Source organism: Neophocaena asiaeorientalis, unplaced genomic scaffold (assembly GCF_003031525.2).
Source record: "Neophocaena asiaeorientalis asiaeorientalis breed wild unplaced genomic scaffold, Neophocaena_asiaeorientalis_V1.1 scaffold26, whole genome shotgun sequence".
NCBI classification, from domain to species: Eukaryota; Metazoa; Chordata; class Mammalia; order Artiodactyla; family Phocoenidae; genus Neophocaena; species Neophocaena asiaeorientalis.
The window spans coordinates 5,514,879-5,533,473 of NW_020173108.1; the positions used below are offsets into that span (position 1 = coordinate 5,514,879).

At 40.2% G+C, this 18,595-nt stretch overlaps 1 protein-coding gene across 1 annotated transcript in view; it reads right to left on the reverse strand.

Moving 5' to 3' along the window:
- NREP (neuronal regeneration related protein) overlaps positions 1 to 18,140 on the reverse strand; it is a 28,608-nt gene extending 10,468 nt beyond the window's left edge. Inside the window, exons 1-2 of the mRNA XM_024743397.1 lie at positions 18,046 to 18,140; positions 16,677 to 16,745 (exon numbers count right to left, since the gene is read on the reverse strand). Of these exons, the coding sequence (XP_024599165.1) occupies positions 16,677 to 16,679 (3 nt within the window). The 5' untranslated portion in view covers positions 16,680 to 16,745; positions 18,046 to 18,140. The remainder of the gene's footprint in view (positions 1 to 16,676; positions 16,746 to 18,045) is intronic.
- Positions 18,141 to 18,595: the final 455 nt, after the last annotated feature.

Consider the following 18,595-nt stretch of genomic DNA (forward strand, 5'->3'; position numbering starts at 1 on the left):
ATTGAATATGTTAGTCAATGCATCTTTTTTTTATAATGCCACATTTATCTCATTGATGACTATGTTTAAAAACAACAGAACACGAAGAATCATGTTGGTTTAAATACACTAATCATGATAGATATGTATTTAGATATCCATGAGCAATTCTTAGTTAAAACCAATATTTTTTGCTTTCAAGTATACTTAATATATTTTAACCCACTAATATAGTTTTATGGAGAAAAGGTACTATGTCTTCCTGATTCCCTTAAATGTATTTGATGGTTGGGCATTTAAGTTTCAATTGTCTATCACTGCATACAAGTTTAGAAGAAAATGCTCATGGTTTTTGCCTTTTGTAATCTTTATTTCCTTCTTTCTTTCCAGGCTTGTTCTATTCTCAGGGCAATGCATAGTGAAAAATAACTTCATTTTTTAAAGTCTATAAGACAATTAGCTTGTGATGATTATTGCCAAATTAGAATTTGTCCAAATTAGAAAAATAAAATGTGGAGGAATCAGAGACCACTCAGGCAAGGTACCCCGGCCCCTCAAAATGCCAACTAGATTATCAATCAAATTATTTTTTCTAACCTCTCAAGCTTTTCATGGCAAAACTTGCTATTTATTTTCCAACAGTATAGTCCACATACAGAATCAATCTAATTGACATGCTTCCTATCACTTCTACCAAACTGCATGTAAATTTTGAACTATATCTATTTAGTACCTGTTTCTAAATTTGTATTTTCCTCTGCTCATTTACTGTCTTTATCAATATTTCTTTGGGGAGACTGTTATATGAGAACAATCTTCAAAGCAGGGTCATAGCTTTATTCGGAGCCTAAATATACCACAGACATACATGCTGCTTATTTCGCTGGTTAACGTAACTTCTCAGAAACCTGCTATGAAGATGTTGCATGGCTTGCTTGTTAATGACCATAATTATAATATTATTTTCTACCCTTAGTGGGATTCTATGTGCTTAAACAATGGCCTTTTTATGACTTACCAAGGATAGGTGCCCACCCCCAGCAATTAGGAGAGGGAACTAGAGCGGCAGATGTCCAACCTGCATAATTAATTCTTTGAGCAGCAAAGGAGTATATTTTATCATCTCTCTGCCAATGTGTGTGTGTGTGTGTGTGTGTGTGTGTGTGTGTGCGTGCGCGCGCGCACGCACGTGGAGCCATGTTCTATTCTGCCTAATTGGCTGGGAGGTTGTGAAACCCAGTACTGTAATACAAGGAGAATTTATGTGCACATACATGCTCTTCATTTCTGCAAATACCCTTTGAAGTGGTGCTATTAAGAATCTCCCTCAAAAGTCAGTCTTCTCCCAGGTGTTACTGGTCATGGGAGAGGGCAGAATGTAAACTGAAACCATAAATGAGTTACAAGGTCATTTTCTCTGAACAGCATTACATCAAAGATTAGATGGTACCAAAAGATGATGCACTGAGCTGTCTCTCTAGAGACCTACTCTTAGAGATCTGCCTAACCCTGTGAATGCTGCTTGGAGATGGAGTACACAGTGGGGGAAATGACCTGCAATTAGAAGACCAAAAGATAAATATGCAGAACACTGGGTCATTCAGATAGTGTACGTCACCTCTGCAGATTCTGGAAAGTAAAATAAAAGTGTTAGTTGGTCCCTAAGTTGGCCAACATTCTGGTTCGAGAATTAAGTGAAACATCCAGCGACCTAACTTAAATACACACACACACACACACACACACACACACACACACACACACACACACACACAGGCTGTGGTAACAATGGGTAATCACAGAGAAAGACTTACAAACACCTGACTGTTGCACTCAACCACAAATGCCCTCCTGCTAGAAAGGAAGGCATGGCCTTTTAGGGCACTGCTGTATTACAACACTTGCTGACACTCCCGGTTTTTCCATGGCTTGGTAAGTTCTTAATCTGTAGAAATGAGGGTGGGAGAGACAACCGGGTTCATCGCTCACAAACTGGTTAAGCCCACTGGTATTAACTTTGCTTTGGGTGCATATGTTTACTATGGGCACAGAAATTGTCCACATTTTATTACTATCATGCAGCAGATTATGTTACTGCCCGTGATTACAGGCCAGGCAGGCAAAGGATTCATATCTCTTTACTTTGTGAGTTGCGGTGTTTGAAACAAGCTGTGTAGAGTTTAATAGTGGAATCCTCTCGATTCCCTCTGCTGGTTGTGAAGCCATCTTGAGAGGCCGCTGATGAATATGTGGGAGCCTGACAGCTGTGGAATTTCATTTCTAGATTTCAACTAGGCAGAGAAAGGAAAAGGAAGTCTCCTCACTGGCAACAAAATGAAAGTGTTTACATGTGAAATTAATCGTCAGCACAAAGAGCTTTCACAGTCACTCTGTTCCACAATATAATATTCTGCTTGTTTGGCTGCTGAGTCTTTTAAAATTTGATTTCTATGAATAAGAACAAAGACTTAGTTAGAGGAGCCAGGAATCAAGTCAGGAGCAAGTCACAAAAGGTTAACAACATTACCCAACTCTGCTCCGTCACCCTTCTCTGAAACCATGCGCTATGTGAGTTTGGGGGGTTTGGATGGCGTGTGGTTCAAGGCAGGGGTGAAGCAGTAGCTGGCGAACTCAGTGTGCTGAACCCGAGGTCAGTTGCAAACGTTTGTATTGTGCAAACTCCTCTCATCCCAGCCTCATTCCTTTCCAACAGGAACGTGCCTAACACAAAGCAATCCACCTAAAGGCTCCATAAATCCAAAAAAGGGAGTTACTGATCGAGGAATTCTCAGATTTCTGCCAAGGCACCCTCCCCTGGGCTGGAGGTCAGCCTGGTACAGGAATCAGAGCCAAAATGTGGACTGGACTCCGGGAATTAAGTTCAACACTTCAAATCTAGACTTTTAATGGGCGACTTTTCTTTTCAGTGATGAAGACAAAACAAAGTACAAAAAGCTGATAACAGCCCAAAGTAAACCAGGAGAAAAAGTACAAGAAGAAAGCTTGGAAACAAATCTCATAAGGGATATCTAAGAAGAGATTTTTTGAACAAAGGGAAAAAATAAAGCAGCTTTTAAAAACTCTAGTTTGAGATTAAGCAGTTTGTGAGTGAACAATAAGAAAGTGCAGGCCACAAAACAAGACATTTGCTCTTTTCAGCAGAAAAAAAATACTGGCCTTTGTTAACTAGCAAGAAAAAAAAAAGGCCCCTCAGGCATTTAAGCACAGCATAAGCTTCTCCTCGCCCCATGACCTCAACAAATATGTTAATAAAATCTTTACCTCCCTGGAGTGGAACCAGAATAAATATTTACTTAACACGTCTGAGTTCTAAGTCTGGACCACCTTATTCCCTTATATAAATTGGTTTTCATTTGTAACCAAGAAATCAGAAAAACACCACATCTTGCAATGTTTCTCCTACTTTTAAGGTAATAGAAAAGAAGAAGGAAGGATGAAAGGGAATGAAGGGAGGGAAGAGAGGAAGAAAGAAAGAGAGAGAGCAAAAGACTGAAAAACAGGAAAACAAAGGAAGGAAGGACGGAAGGAAGGAAAGAAAGAAAACCATATTGGGCCCCAGTGCACCAAACTGCACTTAGGAATTTTTGAACTGTATTCTCTGCCACAAATGAGAGTTACGCTGTTGATATGCTTTCCAATACTAGACATCTGGAACTAGCAGGACTTTTTCCAAGCACATTCCAAGGTTAATAGGAAACATCTAGACTTGCTTTTATTAGCTGGTTTGAATAATTTTAGGTATGCTGGGTTTCAAACAACTATAAGAAGTCTGATTTCTACTCACCAAGAATACTGATTTTTCTTTCCTCTTGTCCTGAAGTTACTGCACCATCCACTAAAATCTTATAAAACTTTTCACCAACAACATGGAAGAATAAGTCCTCAAAACTCAGATTTCTTTCGCTAAAGCCCTCAATCAAAGGCTAGTGCAATAGGTATTTATTTATCTGGACATAAGGATTTGGGGTTCTTCTTGATCTGGATGAATGATGAGATAGCCAGTTGCTTTTGATGAGCTTGTGGACATTTCAAAGCATTCCTATTGATGACATGAGCAAGACTGACTTTTCCAGAAAGTGTGTATTTTCTCCCAAAGTGCTCATTCCGAAAGAAGTTATTCTTGCTTTCCATCAATGCACCCTCTTCTGCTGGCAGCTGCAAACCGCTCAGCATTTAGCAAAACACATTTCACACTTCAGTGCTTGTCTTGCACCGTCTTGGTCATTCAAAGACTGATAACTCTTTAACAGCAAACAGCATCATAACAGATCACCAAATTTGGAGGGAAAATGGTTTCTGTTGTGGAGAGGGTGTAATTAAAACTGGTTTAAATCAGAAGCTAGTTGATTATCTTATAAGAAGTTTGGCTTTAAAAAGGGGGAAAATATAGCCAGATCCGTGTCTGCATGCTGTAAGTGTTTAGGTCACAAACAGGGCACTAAGAGGCTTCCAGTAACCTGTCCTCTATGAAAACTGGCAAAAAACTAAAAGTACAAGAGGAATAGAATAAGGTTAGGATGGATGTGCCCCTGTACACCACCTGGATTTTCAGCCCCACTGAGTACAGCTTGGTCTGATTCAGTAGAAGTTTTCTCCCTGACAAAGGCTCAGTCAGGCAGTACCATGGGAAGCAGAGAAGACCTACGGGGGCGGCCACCAACCCAAATAGACAAGGTGTTTCGGTACTGGGAGTCACCCCAAAAATACTTCAAGAGTTGTGAAGATAACTGCAAAAGGAATGCCAAATTAGGAGGCTAAATTCCCTGGGAAAGGGATCACATATTCCAACTGACGCAAAAAAGCCAGCTTTGGAAACTCAGAACTTCATTCCAAGTCCTGACTGCATTCTGCGACAACAGAATACATTGACATTGACATCTTCTGGGCTTTTCCCCCTCAGTCCTTCTTCCATTGCAAACCAATCAGCAAAACTATACTACTCCAAAGGAAGAGAACTGTGAGCAATGCATGAGGGTCGTTGGAACCCACACGGGCAGAGTATGTAAATTTGGAGACCCACAGTTTTCCATGGCAATGCATATTAGGGTTCATTGTAATTTTTTTTTTTTAATTTTAGGCATGTTTTCCAGGCACACTCATTTAATCCTCAGGGTGCTGTTGCAAGGACGAAGTGCATCAATACCTGTAAAGCCCTGGCAACAGGGTCCAGCACACAAGGACTAAGTGGATCTGGGGTAGCTGTTATTATCATCACCCTCACAGTCTGACAGATGAGAATGCTGAGGGGGAGCAGTCAGGGAGCCTGCCCAAGATCACACACCCAAGAAATGGAAAAGACAGGATGCAAACCCAGTCTCTCTTCTCGGAGAACACGGTCTCTCAATATTGATCTTCTCTGCTATTTCCCCAGAGCTACCTGCAGTGGCGTCATGAGGCTCCTGAGAGCTGGGGCCTGTTTTCAACCCCCAAGTAGGTGCTGAGCACCTACACTTAGTGCCCTTGTGATGAAATTTAGATAGATTTCTGACACCTACTATCAAGAGTAGTTTTCTCAGAAATATCTGTTACTCTGCCAGCTGTGTTTCTGATAAATAGCTGCCCTCAAAAATAACTTACCTAAAAAAATCAGCACTGTCTGAGGGCACAGAGGGTGTGCTCGTCCACATGTCACTACAGTAGTTGGGGAAAGACTACTCTTAGAGCAGCAACTCTCGCTTGGCTACATGAGGGCTGCGGATCTAATTAAACCCCAGCAACACCTATCACCACAGTTTTGTCTTTTTCAGTTTTCCCTGGAAGGAAATGTTCAGCACAATATAAATATCTAGCAAACACTGCAGCTAATTACAAAGGGCATTTGCTGAGAAACCAAATGGTTTTCATATGACCCCTAAATGAACTCTCAAATGACTTCTTCTCTGATGGCCTAGTAACGGACAGTCTAATCCAGAATATTTTTCTTTCATCAGATGCCTTTGAAATCATGTTCACTGTAACTTTGCTTTTCAAAATTTCAATTTCAGAACAAACTGTTTAGTCAAAGGAGAATTAAACTCTTATCTTTACCAATGATATACAGATATACAAGCCATACACTACATATAAAGTAATCCTAGTTGAAGAGGAAGAAAATAAACACTTATTAGACCAGAGAGGCAGTGTGGAAACTACTAAGAATGGTAATTCAGAAAGAAAAAAAAATTTAACCCGATTCCATTTGGAAACTTTTAATTAATGTAGTAGAAATGCAGTCAGTACTAAAGACAGAAAAATGGAAAAATAGAGATCAGGGAACAAGCCAATTATTAGTTATTTCTATCATGAAGGTAACAAATAGAAAATAACAAGGAAAGTAGTATCTGATCCTCAGACTACAGGCAGAGTACTGTATTCAATCAGTCAAAGACATAGTGCCCCTCTGGGTTTGTCTGAACAACGTAAGAATACTGATCAATTTGGTAAAAATTCACATTAACTATCAGATGAGTTGTTTATATGATGCCAAAGAAACAAATTTAATTGAATTTCTGATTGAATTGATTGTGACAGTGTAGACAATTAATCCTGTAAAAGAAAATTAAAGTTTCAAAAGGAGTCCTCATGAAAAAAAAGCATAGGCTTAATGAAGATGAAATGAAAAGATATGGAGACTTGACTCCCAGACCTTGATAACAAGATCAGAACAATTTGAGATTCTATTATCAAGAAATGAACAAAATATCCAAAGGCCAGAGGCATTCTGTGATGTATAATTAGACCTAAGTCTCCACAGGGCACATGAAATGGAGCCTTAGTTGCAGTCCAGAGCACCTAGGCTTTGGAAACAGTCAAATCCAGGTGACTAAGGATCAAAATTACAAAGATGAGAAGGGCTCCAAGAAGATGTAGGCAGAATTTTTGATGCTCTATTAACTGAATTGGTTGAGTAGATATATTAATTGATTATCCAATCAATAAATCAAGAACTAGTTACCAAGTACTTACTTTCTGTGAAGCATTTAATATTTAGTAGGTAGCTTTCAGCTCTAGAGAATGAACATATTATCAAAGAAAATGTCCCATGACCTTGGGCTAGAAGTGCCAAAGTAGCAAAGAAAACCCTTTTTTTTTTTTTTCTCAAAAAAGTTTTTCAGAGCTAAGCCACCAAATCCTGGATATCTATTCAGGAAAGGAGAGGGCTAGTTAATGAATTCATCTTTTCAAATTCTAATTCTCTTAGCCATGCAACCACAGAAAGTACATGAGATCGCATCTTTCAAACAGTGGGTCCATTCCCTGCCCAGTATTCATTCTCTCAGCCAGTGTTAACTGAGTCCCTACAACGCAGCAGGCACTAGGCTAAATGTTCAACCATGTGCTGCCAACAGTGCACGCAGGTTCAGCAACCACCTGGCAAAGGTGCACAAGAACAGACTCTCCCCTCATGGTCTCAGTAAGCCTTTTGGTAACTTTCACTATGACGACAATGAAGGACAAGAAACAGTCCTTCTTAGTAAAGTGCTTGATAACAATCCCTTACTTGGGTCATGTTTATAAGTATCTTAGTCAATAAGTTTTATTCATCTAACTACAGACGCTAGTTTTTCCTTGACAGTTCTTAACGCTGGCTGCCAAACACGCAGTATCTTCTAATTTCTACTCTTTCCTGTCCAAGAATGGGTTCTATATCTGACACTGACTTTATCCAATAAAAGTGACCTCAAAATGCCTGGACCCATTTTAAACACAACTTTTGTAGATTTCTCCCTGTTCAGCCACTGGACTGCAGTATTTTTCCCTGCTGGAATTGTATCAAATACAATTCAGACAGGAAGGCTGTTACCTGCCCCAGTAATCAAAGGACACTGGTGTGTGATGGTGATCTGAGTAAGGGCTGGAGTGGAGAAGGGAGAAGAGCTAGAACCGGGCAACGACACCAAAACTTCTGTGCACGTTATGAATCTCCCTCTTGTTTTAATTGCCTATTGGTATGAGTCTCTGGCTCATATTTTCACTGGCAACAACTATTCAGCCATTCTCCCTTTCTTTCCAGTCAATGGCTCTGGTTCCCAATTTCAGCTTAAAAGGGGCAAAGAGACCTTCCTTTCATCAAGCACATTCTCTTAAATATCTTCTCCTTCTCCTTTTCAAACACGAATTATGTTTGTATTTTAGTCTATGAAAGTGAGGATAAACAAGGATAGTGTAAAATCAAGGGTTTAAAAATACTTCCAGCGAGATAATCCTAACACTTTTCAGGCACAAAGCTTAGACTGGAAACCATTCTAAGGTAATAAGAGGCAATCATTTCACTTATGAAGATTTCATTACCTTGTGAAACCAGAGCAGATGATGCTCTACCGTCATGATTGCCTTAGTCAGACTGCTGAGAGGCAAACTGGGACCCCTGGCAAAACACCACTGATAACCTGGAGCACAACGGCACCCCACAGCCAGTGTTCTGGATGGATGTGTGACTCCACCCTAAAGATGAGAGTCCTCTTCCAGCAGACCACACTGAACTGACCTTCTGGACACTCTCGGGGCCTCTTCTGTCTAAAGAAGTGTAGAGGAAGGGAGCACAGAACTACAGAGCTGGTTTTGTATTGTGCTTAGACTTCACTTAACTCTCCCCTTTTACCTCCCTAACAAACACTGAGCCTTCTTTATTCAGCGAGAGGGGTTTTCAGCAGCAAATTCATCACCCGTCCACGGTGATCTCATTTCCTGGGTCATACATTCTACAATCTGCACTGTCGCGACCCTGCGAAGTGTTGGGCTATTACTAGTTGTAAATCTCAAGGTGAACCACCCGGTTCTGCCCAGAAATAACAGATCTCCACGTATCCCTGAGCTCTGACTCATTCATTTATTCCACAGACATGTATCGATCACTAAGAGTGTGCCAGTTCCTACACAGGTACTGGAGCAGTGGTCAGAGTGGTTCATGGAGGTGCAATCTATTCTAAGGTCCATGAAGGTTAGGGGTTCCTTCTACTTTGTAGGAAAAGAATGCCAATCAACTTCACTAGCTGTTCTAGAGTTCCCTCTAAATGATGAAACTTTCCCACATCTGAACTCACCATCCTGGTAGAGGAAAAGGAAAAAAATGAGGCATCGCAGCCTCAACTGCTATCATGAAAAGAGGCCTGATGTTCACTTACTAGTGGTCAGTGTTCGTGTTTCAAGTTTACAATCTTGGAGGGTAGAAAAGCATGCAGAAAGAAGCCAGCTACAAGTAGACTGTTGTGTGATGAGTGTACAGAGGAGCATGAGATCATTCCTGCTGGATGTCCTGGGGTGAGTTTCATGGAGGAGTTGTCATTTAAATTCAGTCTGGAAGAAGAGCTTTATTTTGTCAGGAGGAGCATTCTTTCTAGGACTGAGTAAGCAAAGGCACAGAGGGAGGGCCTCCTGAGGCATGTTCAGAATAACAAGTGGCCTGGTCCCTCTAAGAAAACATATGCTATAGTAGCTAGAAATAAAGGATGAGTTCACATAGTTCCTGGCATGGCTGCCCAGCCACAGGAATTAAACTTATGAAGGTTTAAACACCGAAGTTGAAAAAAAATACTTGAAAGTATGAGGTGGGAGTAGGCTTAAGGAATTCAAGGAACAGTGCTTACCTATGTCACTTACTGAGAGACTTAAGGGATGAGTCCAAACTCATCTGAAGGGGCCAAAGGAGCCGGTAAAATCGTTTCATATTGAAAACCTTGCAGCTGATGCCTTCTGAGTCTGTGCTGTTTCCAGAAGAGGTTCCAGAAAAATCCTTCTTGGTCTTGGCTTTCCCCAACTTTTGTGTATCATGTGACAAGATTCCCTTATGATGGTCACTAGACTACTGACTAAATTAGTAACAGCCTGTAGGCCTCAAATTGTAAACAATTTTATTATGGTGATGTAAGTGTTGGCTTGAACTCTGAATACGTACATCTGGCTAATCAGGAAGAAGGAGAGAGAGAGAACCAGCTGGGTGTGTGTGGTTACAACTGATTAGCACATGGCTACACCCAGTTAGCCTCACAGAAGGGACGCATGGGGCCTCCTTTCATGCAGCTGGCACGGCAGCAACACCCTCTCTGGCCAAGTGGACACTGACGAACCCTCTGGCATTTACCAGTGGAAGTGTTGCCACCTTCTCCCAAGAAAGAGGTTAAGCGTATGCTCCCTTCCCAATTCCTTCCAGCTAGGGACCTTCTTTCTTTTCCACCACTCCATCCTGACCCAAAGAGAGTGAGAGGCAGCAGTAAATTAAGCTTACAATCAATCAGAAGGTGTATGTGAGTGTGTGTGCCCTTTTCTGTTGGGCACAATCAAAACGCAAAGAACCTGAGACAGGCTGGAACCTGAGTGAGAGCCTCGGGCCATCTCCAAGATGCCCGCTCAGTGGCTTCCTCTGGCTCAGCACATCAAGTCCTCAACCTCTAGGTCGAGTGTGTGAGGTCTGTCTTTGAGAGCATAGAGGCCCTAAACAGGGAGGAGGACATTCCCTACTGTAGTAAAAATGCATTATGCTCACTCCTGTAAGCATACTTTTCTTTTATGAGAAATATGCTTTTCTCTCAACTAAATCTACCGGAATATTCTTAATTCTTCATTCACTCAATACTTATTAAGGATTGATGCTAAGCCCTAAAAATCTTAAGAAGGCATAGTACCTGCTCTCAAGGAGCTTCTGAGTTTCAAATTTTGTGCCCACACTCCAATCAGTTGTTAACAGAACAAGATTGTGAGGATTGGGAAATCATATTCAGGGTGAATAATAATAATGAGCGTCAAGACACTGATTAGCAATGTCTGCCACAGGTATATAGCAGGAGTCAGTGGTGGCACACATGCCATACATTTGTCATCTCTGGGTCTAGCTGAATTTCTACCTCCTTAAAAAAAAGTTTTTGCCTATAATCCCCAGTCCCCAATGATACCACTCTTCTGCATTTTACAATTTAGCACTAGATTATACCGCAAGACAATGTTTAAGTTTGTCATGCATATTAGTCTTCTTGCCACAACTAAAATATAAATCCACTGAGGCCACTGGCCAACTGTGCACTTTCCATAATGCAAAGAACTAAGCGTAAAGAAAATGCTCAACAACAACAACAAAAACTTGTCCAGCTGACATGGGAATATATGCATAACCCTACTGCTAACTCTTCTCATTTTCTTTTTTTTTTTTTCACTCTTCTCATTTTCTTCAGTACTTTCAGACATGGCATCTTTGTTTTCTTGGGACCACTTTCATAATATCACAGAATGAGATTATCCTGGAAATAAGTACCAGTGGAAGTGTACTGGGAGCAAAGTACAAAACTGGGAGCAAAGGTCCTCCTGGATCCCAGAGGGGATTTTTAGGACTGCAGGAGAAGCTGCTGTGAGTTTTGAGTACCACAGCTAGATCAAACCTGGAGAGCTAGCATCGTACCAGGTTGTTCAGAGTGTGGTTCTAAATGCTGGTAAAGGTGAGCAATTGCAAGCCATTCTTTTTGGGTAAGTGGCTTTATGGCTTAAGCACATTTTTTTTCTCCTGTTAATAAATAATGGATGATTTCCCTGGTGGTGCAGTGGTTAAGAATCCGCCTGCTAATGCAGGGGACACGGGTTCAAGCCCCAGTCTGGGAAGATCCCACATGCCGCGAAGCAACTAAGCCCATGCGCCACAACTACTGAGCCTGTGTGCCACAACTACTGAAGCTCGCGTGCCTAGAGCCCATGCTCCGCAACAAGAGAAGCCACTGCAGTGATAAGCCTGCACACCACAACAAATAGTAGCCCCCGCTCCCTGCAACTAGAGAAAGCCCACCTGCAGCAACGAAGACCCAACGTGGCCAAAAAAAATAAAATAAATTTATTAAAAACAATCAATATGCCATTGAGGTACATTAAAAAAGAAAAGGGGGGGGGAAGGAAAATAATTTCCTGTGGAAACTAAAATTACACTCACTTCAACTTCCTAGCTCTTTAGAGGAATGGAAGGATACAAATTACTTCTAGTCCACGAAAACCAAACAAGATTAAGTCATTAACGATTAATTTTTTGAAAGTCCAACTTAATAGGTATTAGCATGTATAGACCAAATATTTACTGAGCTTCTAACATATATTTAATACTTTATTAAGCACTATATATGACGTTTATAAACCCTCTGGGAGCCTATAATTTAGCTGGTCAGTGAAAGAAATGTATGGATCCAACTAACAAATAATGCAAGAGAGTATAATCTAGTGTTACACTAGGTTAATACCATGTCACTGCTACAAATAACTGAATTGATATTTAGAATTTAGTTGAGAGCCACGCTAATGCTTAAGTCCCAAACCATTAGAGCTGCTAATACTGTCATGTGCTAATAGATCAGTTTCAGGATCACTGCTGTTTTTTAAACCACTGAGATGAGAGATTCTTGAAGCTGTCCTTAGGTGCAAAACATGTCCAGAAATACCCATTTCAGATAAATTTAGAACCAATAAGTAATATTTTTAGTAACCATAATTTCTACAGCTGTGGGCTGAGATTTATGGTTAACCTGTTTTCCAGTACAAAGCAAAGGAGTGGTTTAAAATTAGAATTTTAAAAATATATCTTGATCAACTATGATGACACAGTCCATGTACATGCAATATATTTTCTGGTATACTCAAATTGGATTTGCTGGTAAGATTTCCTTATTGCTAGTTTTTTCCTGTATAAGAAAGGAATTATTCAGATAATTCAGGCAAATCCCTCCCACTCCTACCTCACTCCAGCAACATTTTGAATAGCCAAGATGAATCAGACAAAAATCAACTTTTTTTTTTGTTTTAAGCATAATTATTCAGATAATTAACTCAACCCTCCATTTCACTTTGGTTGTGAGAATAAGACCTTAAAAGACTTTCCAGCCAGAAACAGCATTTAAAAAAATATGTGCAAGAGCAAGGAGGCCACAGTACTTCACTCCAAGGCTCCCAGTCGGTCCAATGTAAGTGAACAGGATGTATAAGACTCATAATCTGGAGGTTACTCATTTGGCTTACTAAAGTATTCATATTTTAGAAGTGTATTTTCTTATTTCAAAGTATTCATCTTAGGGTTTAAAATAAAGTGAATTCCTTCAGTGTATTTATGAAGATCTGATTTACATGCCAGTTTTTAAGGATTGCATCAGGTTAAAATAGAAGAAACAAACAAACAAAAAAATAGAATGGTGCTTTAAATAACTGTTTATTCCAAGATTTCTGCTTAAATATCTTCTCCTGCCTGAAATATCTATTTAGTTCAAGAGGAAGCAGGACTGGGGCTAAACCCAGATAGACCATCCCTACTGTCCTCATTCCCTAAACAATTCCCAATTCTCCCCTCACAGTGTGCTAGAAGACCTGGTGAAAGAGAAAATACCATCTAAAATTACCCTCCTAGGTACTTTTCAGCATCTCCACAATCAAGAATCACTAAGCAACTTGTAAATTTACATTCCAAAACCCAACGGCACAGCTACCAACAGGACCTCATCCCTCCGCAATCTTTGTATTTTTCTTCAAACAAGGAAACCTTATGTTAATGGAGAGATTATTGAAAGAGTCTCCTTGTAAGCCCATGAATGCCACTTCACAGACTGTACAGAAAGCAGAGCTCTATGAATGGTACAATGGAGTCAACTCATCTTTTTGAAAAGCTCAGCATCGGTCTTAGAGAGAATCTAAAATTGTTCCAATTCCTAGGTCTCTGTTAAAACATAATGAGCCCATGCTTATGCCACTGTGAATCCATGGCACATCCATACTTGGAGGCAAGTTTACAGCACAGAGGGTAGTCATGTTGAAAATAGGGACTTACTCTTGACATTGAATTAAATAATTTAGTTTTTCAAACTATTCAATAAGACCCATCTGCTCATTCTGAAGTATTTTCTTCTCAGTGATGTACCTGAAGCAAGTACCTTTAAAATAAAACAGCTAAGTAAAAACCAAGGACCCATATAAAATATAATCTTAGAAATTAAATTTAACAAAAAGCCAAATATAAATTAAAGAAATGCTGAAGATTTCTGCAGACTCACAATATCTTGTTAATTGCAAAGAAGGGGGTGGGGTGGGGACTAGAAAAACGTATGTTTACTAGAAAACTGAAAAGGCTGAGGGATGAGTTATTAAAAAAAAAATTCTAGAAAACTAAGATAAGGCAAACCACACTCAAAATTAAAACTTTTAACAGTCCTCCTAAAATGCACAACCCCAGATGAACTGTAGTCTATGTAAATGGTGCCCCCTGGAGTTGTGCCCAAAGGGTCCCCTACACAGAATACAATGTGATTAAAGCCTTGTAGTGTTAACAAAGCAGTTGTATTTTTTTGGTAATGCAAAAGGCACATTAGTATTCTTTAGTGCCTTCAAATTATCGTTGTGAAACATCACTTTAGGGTATGTCAAATGTCTAAATATTGAATCACTCTGTTTTGAATTCTGGAGTCTACTAGTTAATTTCTTACTCTGGAATGAGCTGACTATAAATTTGTATTTGGAATAGGCCCTTTACTAAGCAGCTCAAATACACTGAAACTAGATCCTCTTTAATGTTTTAAATTATGTAAATGGAAATACACATTTAACAGAAAAGGCATGTTTGTATATTTTCTAGAGGTGGCCAGGTGTTAACTCTATTGCTTCCCTAGTACTAGTTTCTACTGTATACAGGCTAAGTCTTTAAAAAGACAGTTACAGAGATCAGCAAAGTAATCTGTTTTAATCAAGGAAAGAAAATAACTTCATTTTTCCAAAAAGGAGAAAAGGAGGTATAAGACCCCTCTAATATCAGTTTTAAAAAAAAACACAATCGAAACTTTTTTTTTTACATTAGAATGTGAAAAGACTTTGAAGACCTCAGACCTCCTGGAATAAGAGAATTGCTAGAAAGTTACTTGGAATCACCCACGGACAATAACTGTCGGTGGTTTCATTTCAGGCAATGGGCTTGTGCCAAAAGGGACTGACATCTTGATGAAAGGATCACCAAAAAGTTGTGAGAATTTTTCCATGACTCAAAATCCTTCCAAGAGCAACAAATTGTGATTTCTCTTTCTGCCACCATACATAAACGACAACTGTGAGAAATTGACAACATGTAGTAATAACTCGAATTTGCTCTTCGGCATGCAAATCGTTCCAACTTTCATTCTCGGCTTTGGCACACATGCTTGCCTTCCACAAAGCTCACTCTGCTCACTACTATGGAAACATGATATTTACTCTTTGAGTCTGATCTATAGGGCTAGTTTTGGCAGAGTCAGTGGTCAAATTGATGTTCAACCAAACTGGTCACCTGACGTATCACAACACACATGAATCTTCATGGTCTATCTATGGTGACACAAAGGGTAAGGTTCTGGGATAAAGAGCTATAAGACATGATGATGTGGCCAGTCACAGTAAAAGATAATTAAATAAACAAAAATACTTTGCAGCAGTTTATTTTATTACCATCCTAGAACTCTATGACAATGGCTAGTTAGGAATTTAATATGGAGTTAGGAACCATTTGCACAAAACCTACTGATTAGTTTAATTTTCTGTTCATCCCTTTTGCCTCCAACCTTAAGTTCCTTAATTTGGTCATTATCAATCTATGTCCAAACAAGATCTATTTGATTAGGTGCTTTGACACCCACCTGTTGAAATTACAGGTGAGGCACATACAAAAAATAAGAGCTTACTTATTAACAGAATTCAAACAGAATTCATTTAACTGCTTCTGATTCATTTTTCTCGTTGGAAGCTTATACTTGGATTGTTCTCAAAGAAAACATCAAGTACATCGGATTCAATTTTGATTCATTAAATTCCTCCCTCGTTTAAAAGAAAAAATGAAAACTAAATTTGGAAATCACACACTCTAAGTGGCAAAGAGGTGTTTTAAAGAGCATAAACATCTGCAGGAGGACATGCTGTACTTAAGTGAAAAGTTTCATGACATTTCTGTTCTATTTTTCAGTTCAACTTTATTTCCATAGAGGAAATTTTTCAAAGAAAATTAATACACTTATTCAACTGTTTATAACGTGTATTTCATCTATTTCTTTAATCAGTCATCAAACACTTAACTTCCTCCTCTGTGGATCATAATGCTTGTCAGAAATAGTTACACTTTCATTTAGAGGATAACATGCTTATCTTCTAAAACTGAGCAGATATCTCTCATAAATGAAGTTATAAATCAACAACAACAAAAAAACACTAATTATGTTTGAGATACAATAGACAGTGTATTAATATAAAAGTCCATGCTCTATGTATATATTGCTTTTAAAGACAGAAGATTCTATAGCTGTTGGATTAGCTGGACACAGACTCCTATTTTGGGGGATAAGTTCTGGCTATCTCTAATAGAAGACTCATTGCTTTGTTTGAGCCCTACTGCTGCCACCTCTTCCACGCATGTCACAACATATCACTCTTCTTAAAGAACAGAATGGTTTCTGTTGTTGGAGTTAAATAAATCGCCACTTCTGAAAGAGGAATTTCAGTTTTCTATTCAAAATGATTGGAAATCAAAAGACCTAATCCCTAATTCACCACATCCAGTTCATATAAATTGTTGTACTGCAAAGCTCCCCAGGCTAGAGACAGAACCTTTGAAAGGTCAGATGGGGTAGGAACAATGGAGGGTTCAAGCAGGATGAAGGTGGGTGGTTGATATTTATATGGAATAAAGACTGATAAGAAGCAACTGAGAATCTCCTCTGATGACCAATGCTTACCATTTTGAGAATCCTTAACAGTCTTGGCCTTGCACCCTCCCTCTCTTCAGTCCAAGGAGACCAACCAACCTGCAAAATATGTTTAAATACAGTAGACAAATTGCCACACCACAGGTCAGCAAATGAGAAAGCCTGTTTAGAGGCTACAGACAAATAACCATTTTCTGTGGTTAAGCTAAGTTACATGCAAATTATTGTAACCACTGGGGCTTCTGAAAGAGCTTTTCAATCGGCTGTAGGCTTAAATAGGGGACAAAGGAATCCCTGGTACCTAGCTTCCCAGAGTCCTGGGCTATTCTTATTGTTGGGTTCATCTTTAAATTGCAGGAGTTCAAACTTAAAAGTAGAACCAAGTGATAAAAATAGATTGTTTTCTGGCTGCTCTTTGTTCCCAGACATACTACTGGCAGTATATTTGCAATCAAGACAGCAGAATAGGAATCAGCCTTCCACCGCGTAGTGTAATGCCTCAGAGTGGATATTTTTGGAAATGGCACTGCATTACATAACCTTCCGTGCTTAAAAAAAAAAAAAAAAAAAACTACACTGAGGGGGAAAAGTCAGGAATATACACCATTATGCCCTTCTCCCTAAACCAAATAAACATTAATGTACATGCTGCAGTGATTTTCCTCTCAACCTTTGTGTCATCAGAACACAGTTCTTTTGTTAACATAAGTTAAGACAAAAATTAAGATGAATGGAGAAAAACTAAAAGTTCTCTAACAGGGTATCTTAAGCTCTTCGAGTTTTCCTATAATGGTATTACAGATACATATAAATGCAAATGAGATTATTATCATCATCAAGCAAAAAGCAGTCAGTTATTTTTAAGCCCTCCCTCCCCTGAAGTTCAACTGCTTTATAAGAAAATGCAGGGAAAAAAAGTGTTGCAAGATCGAATGCCTGGAAAGACCCCAGGAGGCGACAGCAGCTTTGAAAGAGTAATAAAGTCTAAGGATGGAGGGACACAAATTCATTTTATAAGAGGCGCGGGGGTGGGGGAGGCTTGCATGCACCAAAGTGCATCTCATGAAAAGAAACAAAACAGTTCCTAACAATGCTTTATGAGCAAGAAGAACAAAAATTAACCACACCAACAAGCAAAAAACCCCACCCCTTCGCAAAAGAATTCTCCCTCTTAACTTGTGCATTTTTTAAAAAAAAGCCCAAGTTAAATTCCAGCCTTAATGCAGTAGGACCCAAAATGCCATAATTTCTCCAAGTACACGCTTCAGCTCTTTAAAATTAAGAGGGAAGAAGCATGAACTCTGCAGGGTTGAAGGGTCCAGCTAAGAGCAACGGCAAGAAATCGACACAAAAGAGAAAGCAGCGCTCCCGGCCGGGGATGGGAATGGCATATACTTACAGACAAAAGCCCCGCTCCCTGTTCACTCTCTCCTCTCTACACCTGAAACACAAATGTGGATGAAAAAGGGTATCATGCTAGAAAGACAGCTGGGGAGGCCAGGGCGCTGCATAGCCCGGCGGCTGGCCAAGGCCGCGGGGAGAGGCGGCGCGGCCCGTACTGTAATAATAAACCTGCAGCAGAGGGCATCTGAGGGAAAGAGGACGGCGACGGGCGGCAGCCGCCTTCCCTTTTATGTGCCTGTCCCGAGCCGAGCAGAAAATGGTGCCCGCGGCGGCGCGGAGCCACACAGACACACAAAGAGCCGGCGTTGCATGCGTTTGCGCACGACCCGGGTCTGCCCAGCCGGGGACGCGCGCCCCGCTCCCGGCCGCGAGGAAGCCCGCGGCCCGAGCACCCCAGCGGCCCTGTGGCTGCGCGCGCGCACACACGCAGGCACACACATACACACACACGCGTGCGTGCACACAGTCACACGCGTGCACAGGCAGCAAGAGCTGAGCTCTGATGTGATCAGCACCCTCCCCAGGTGCTCCCTTCTCCTTCCCCG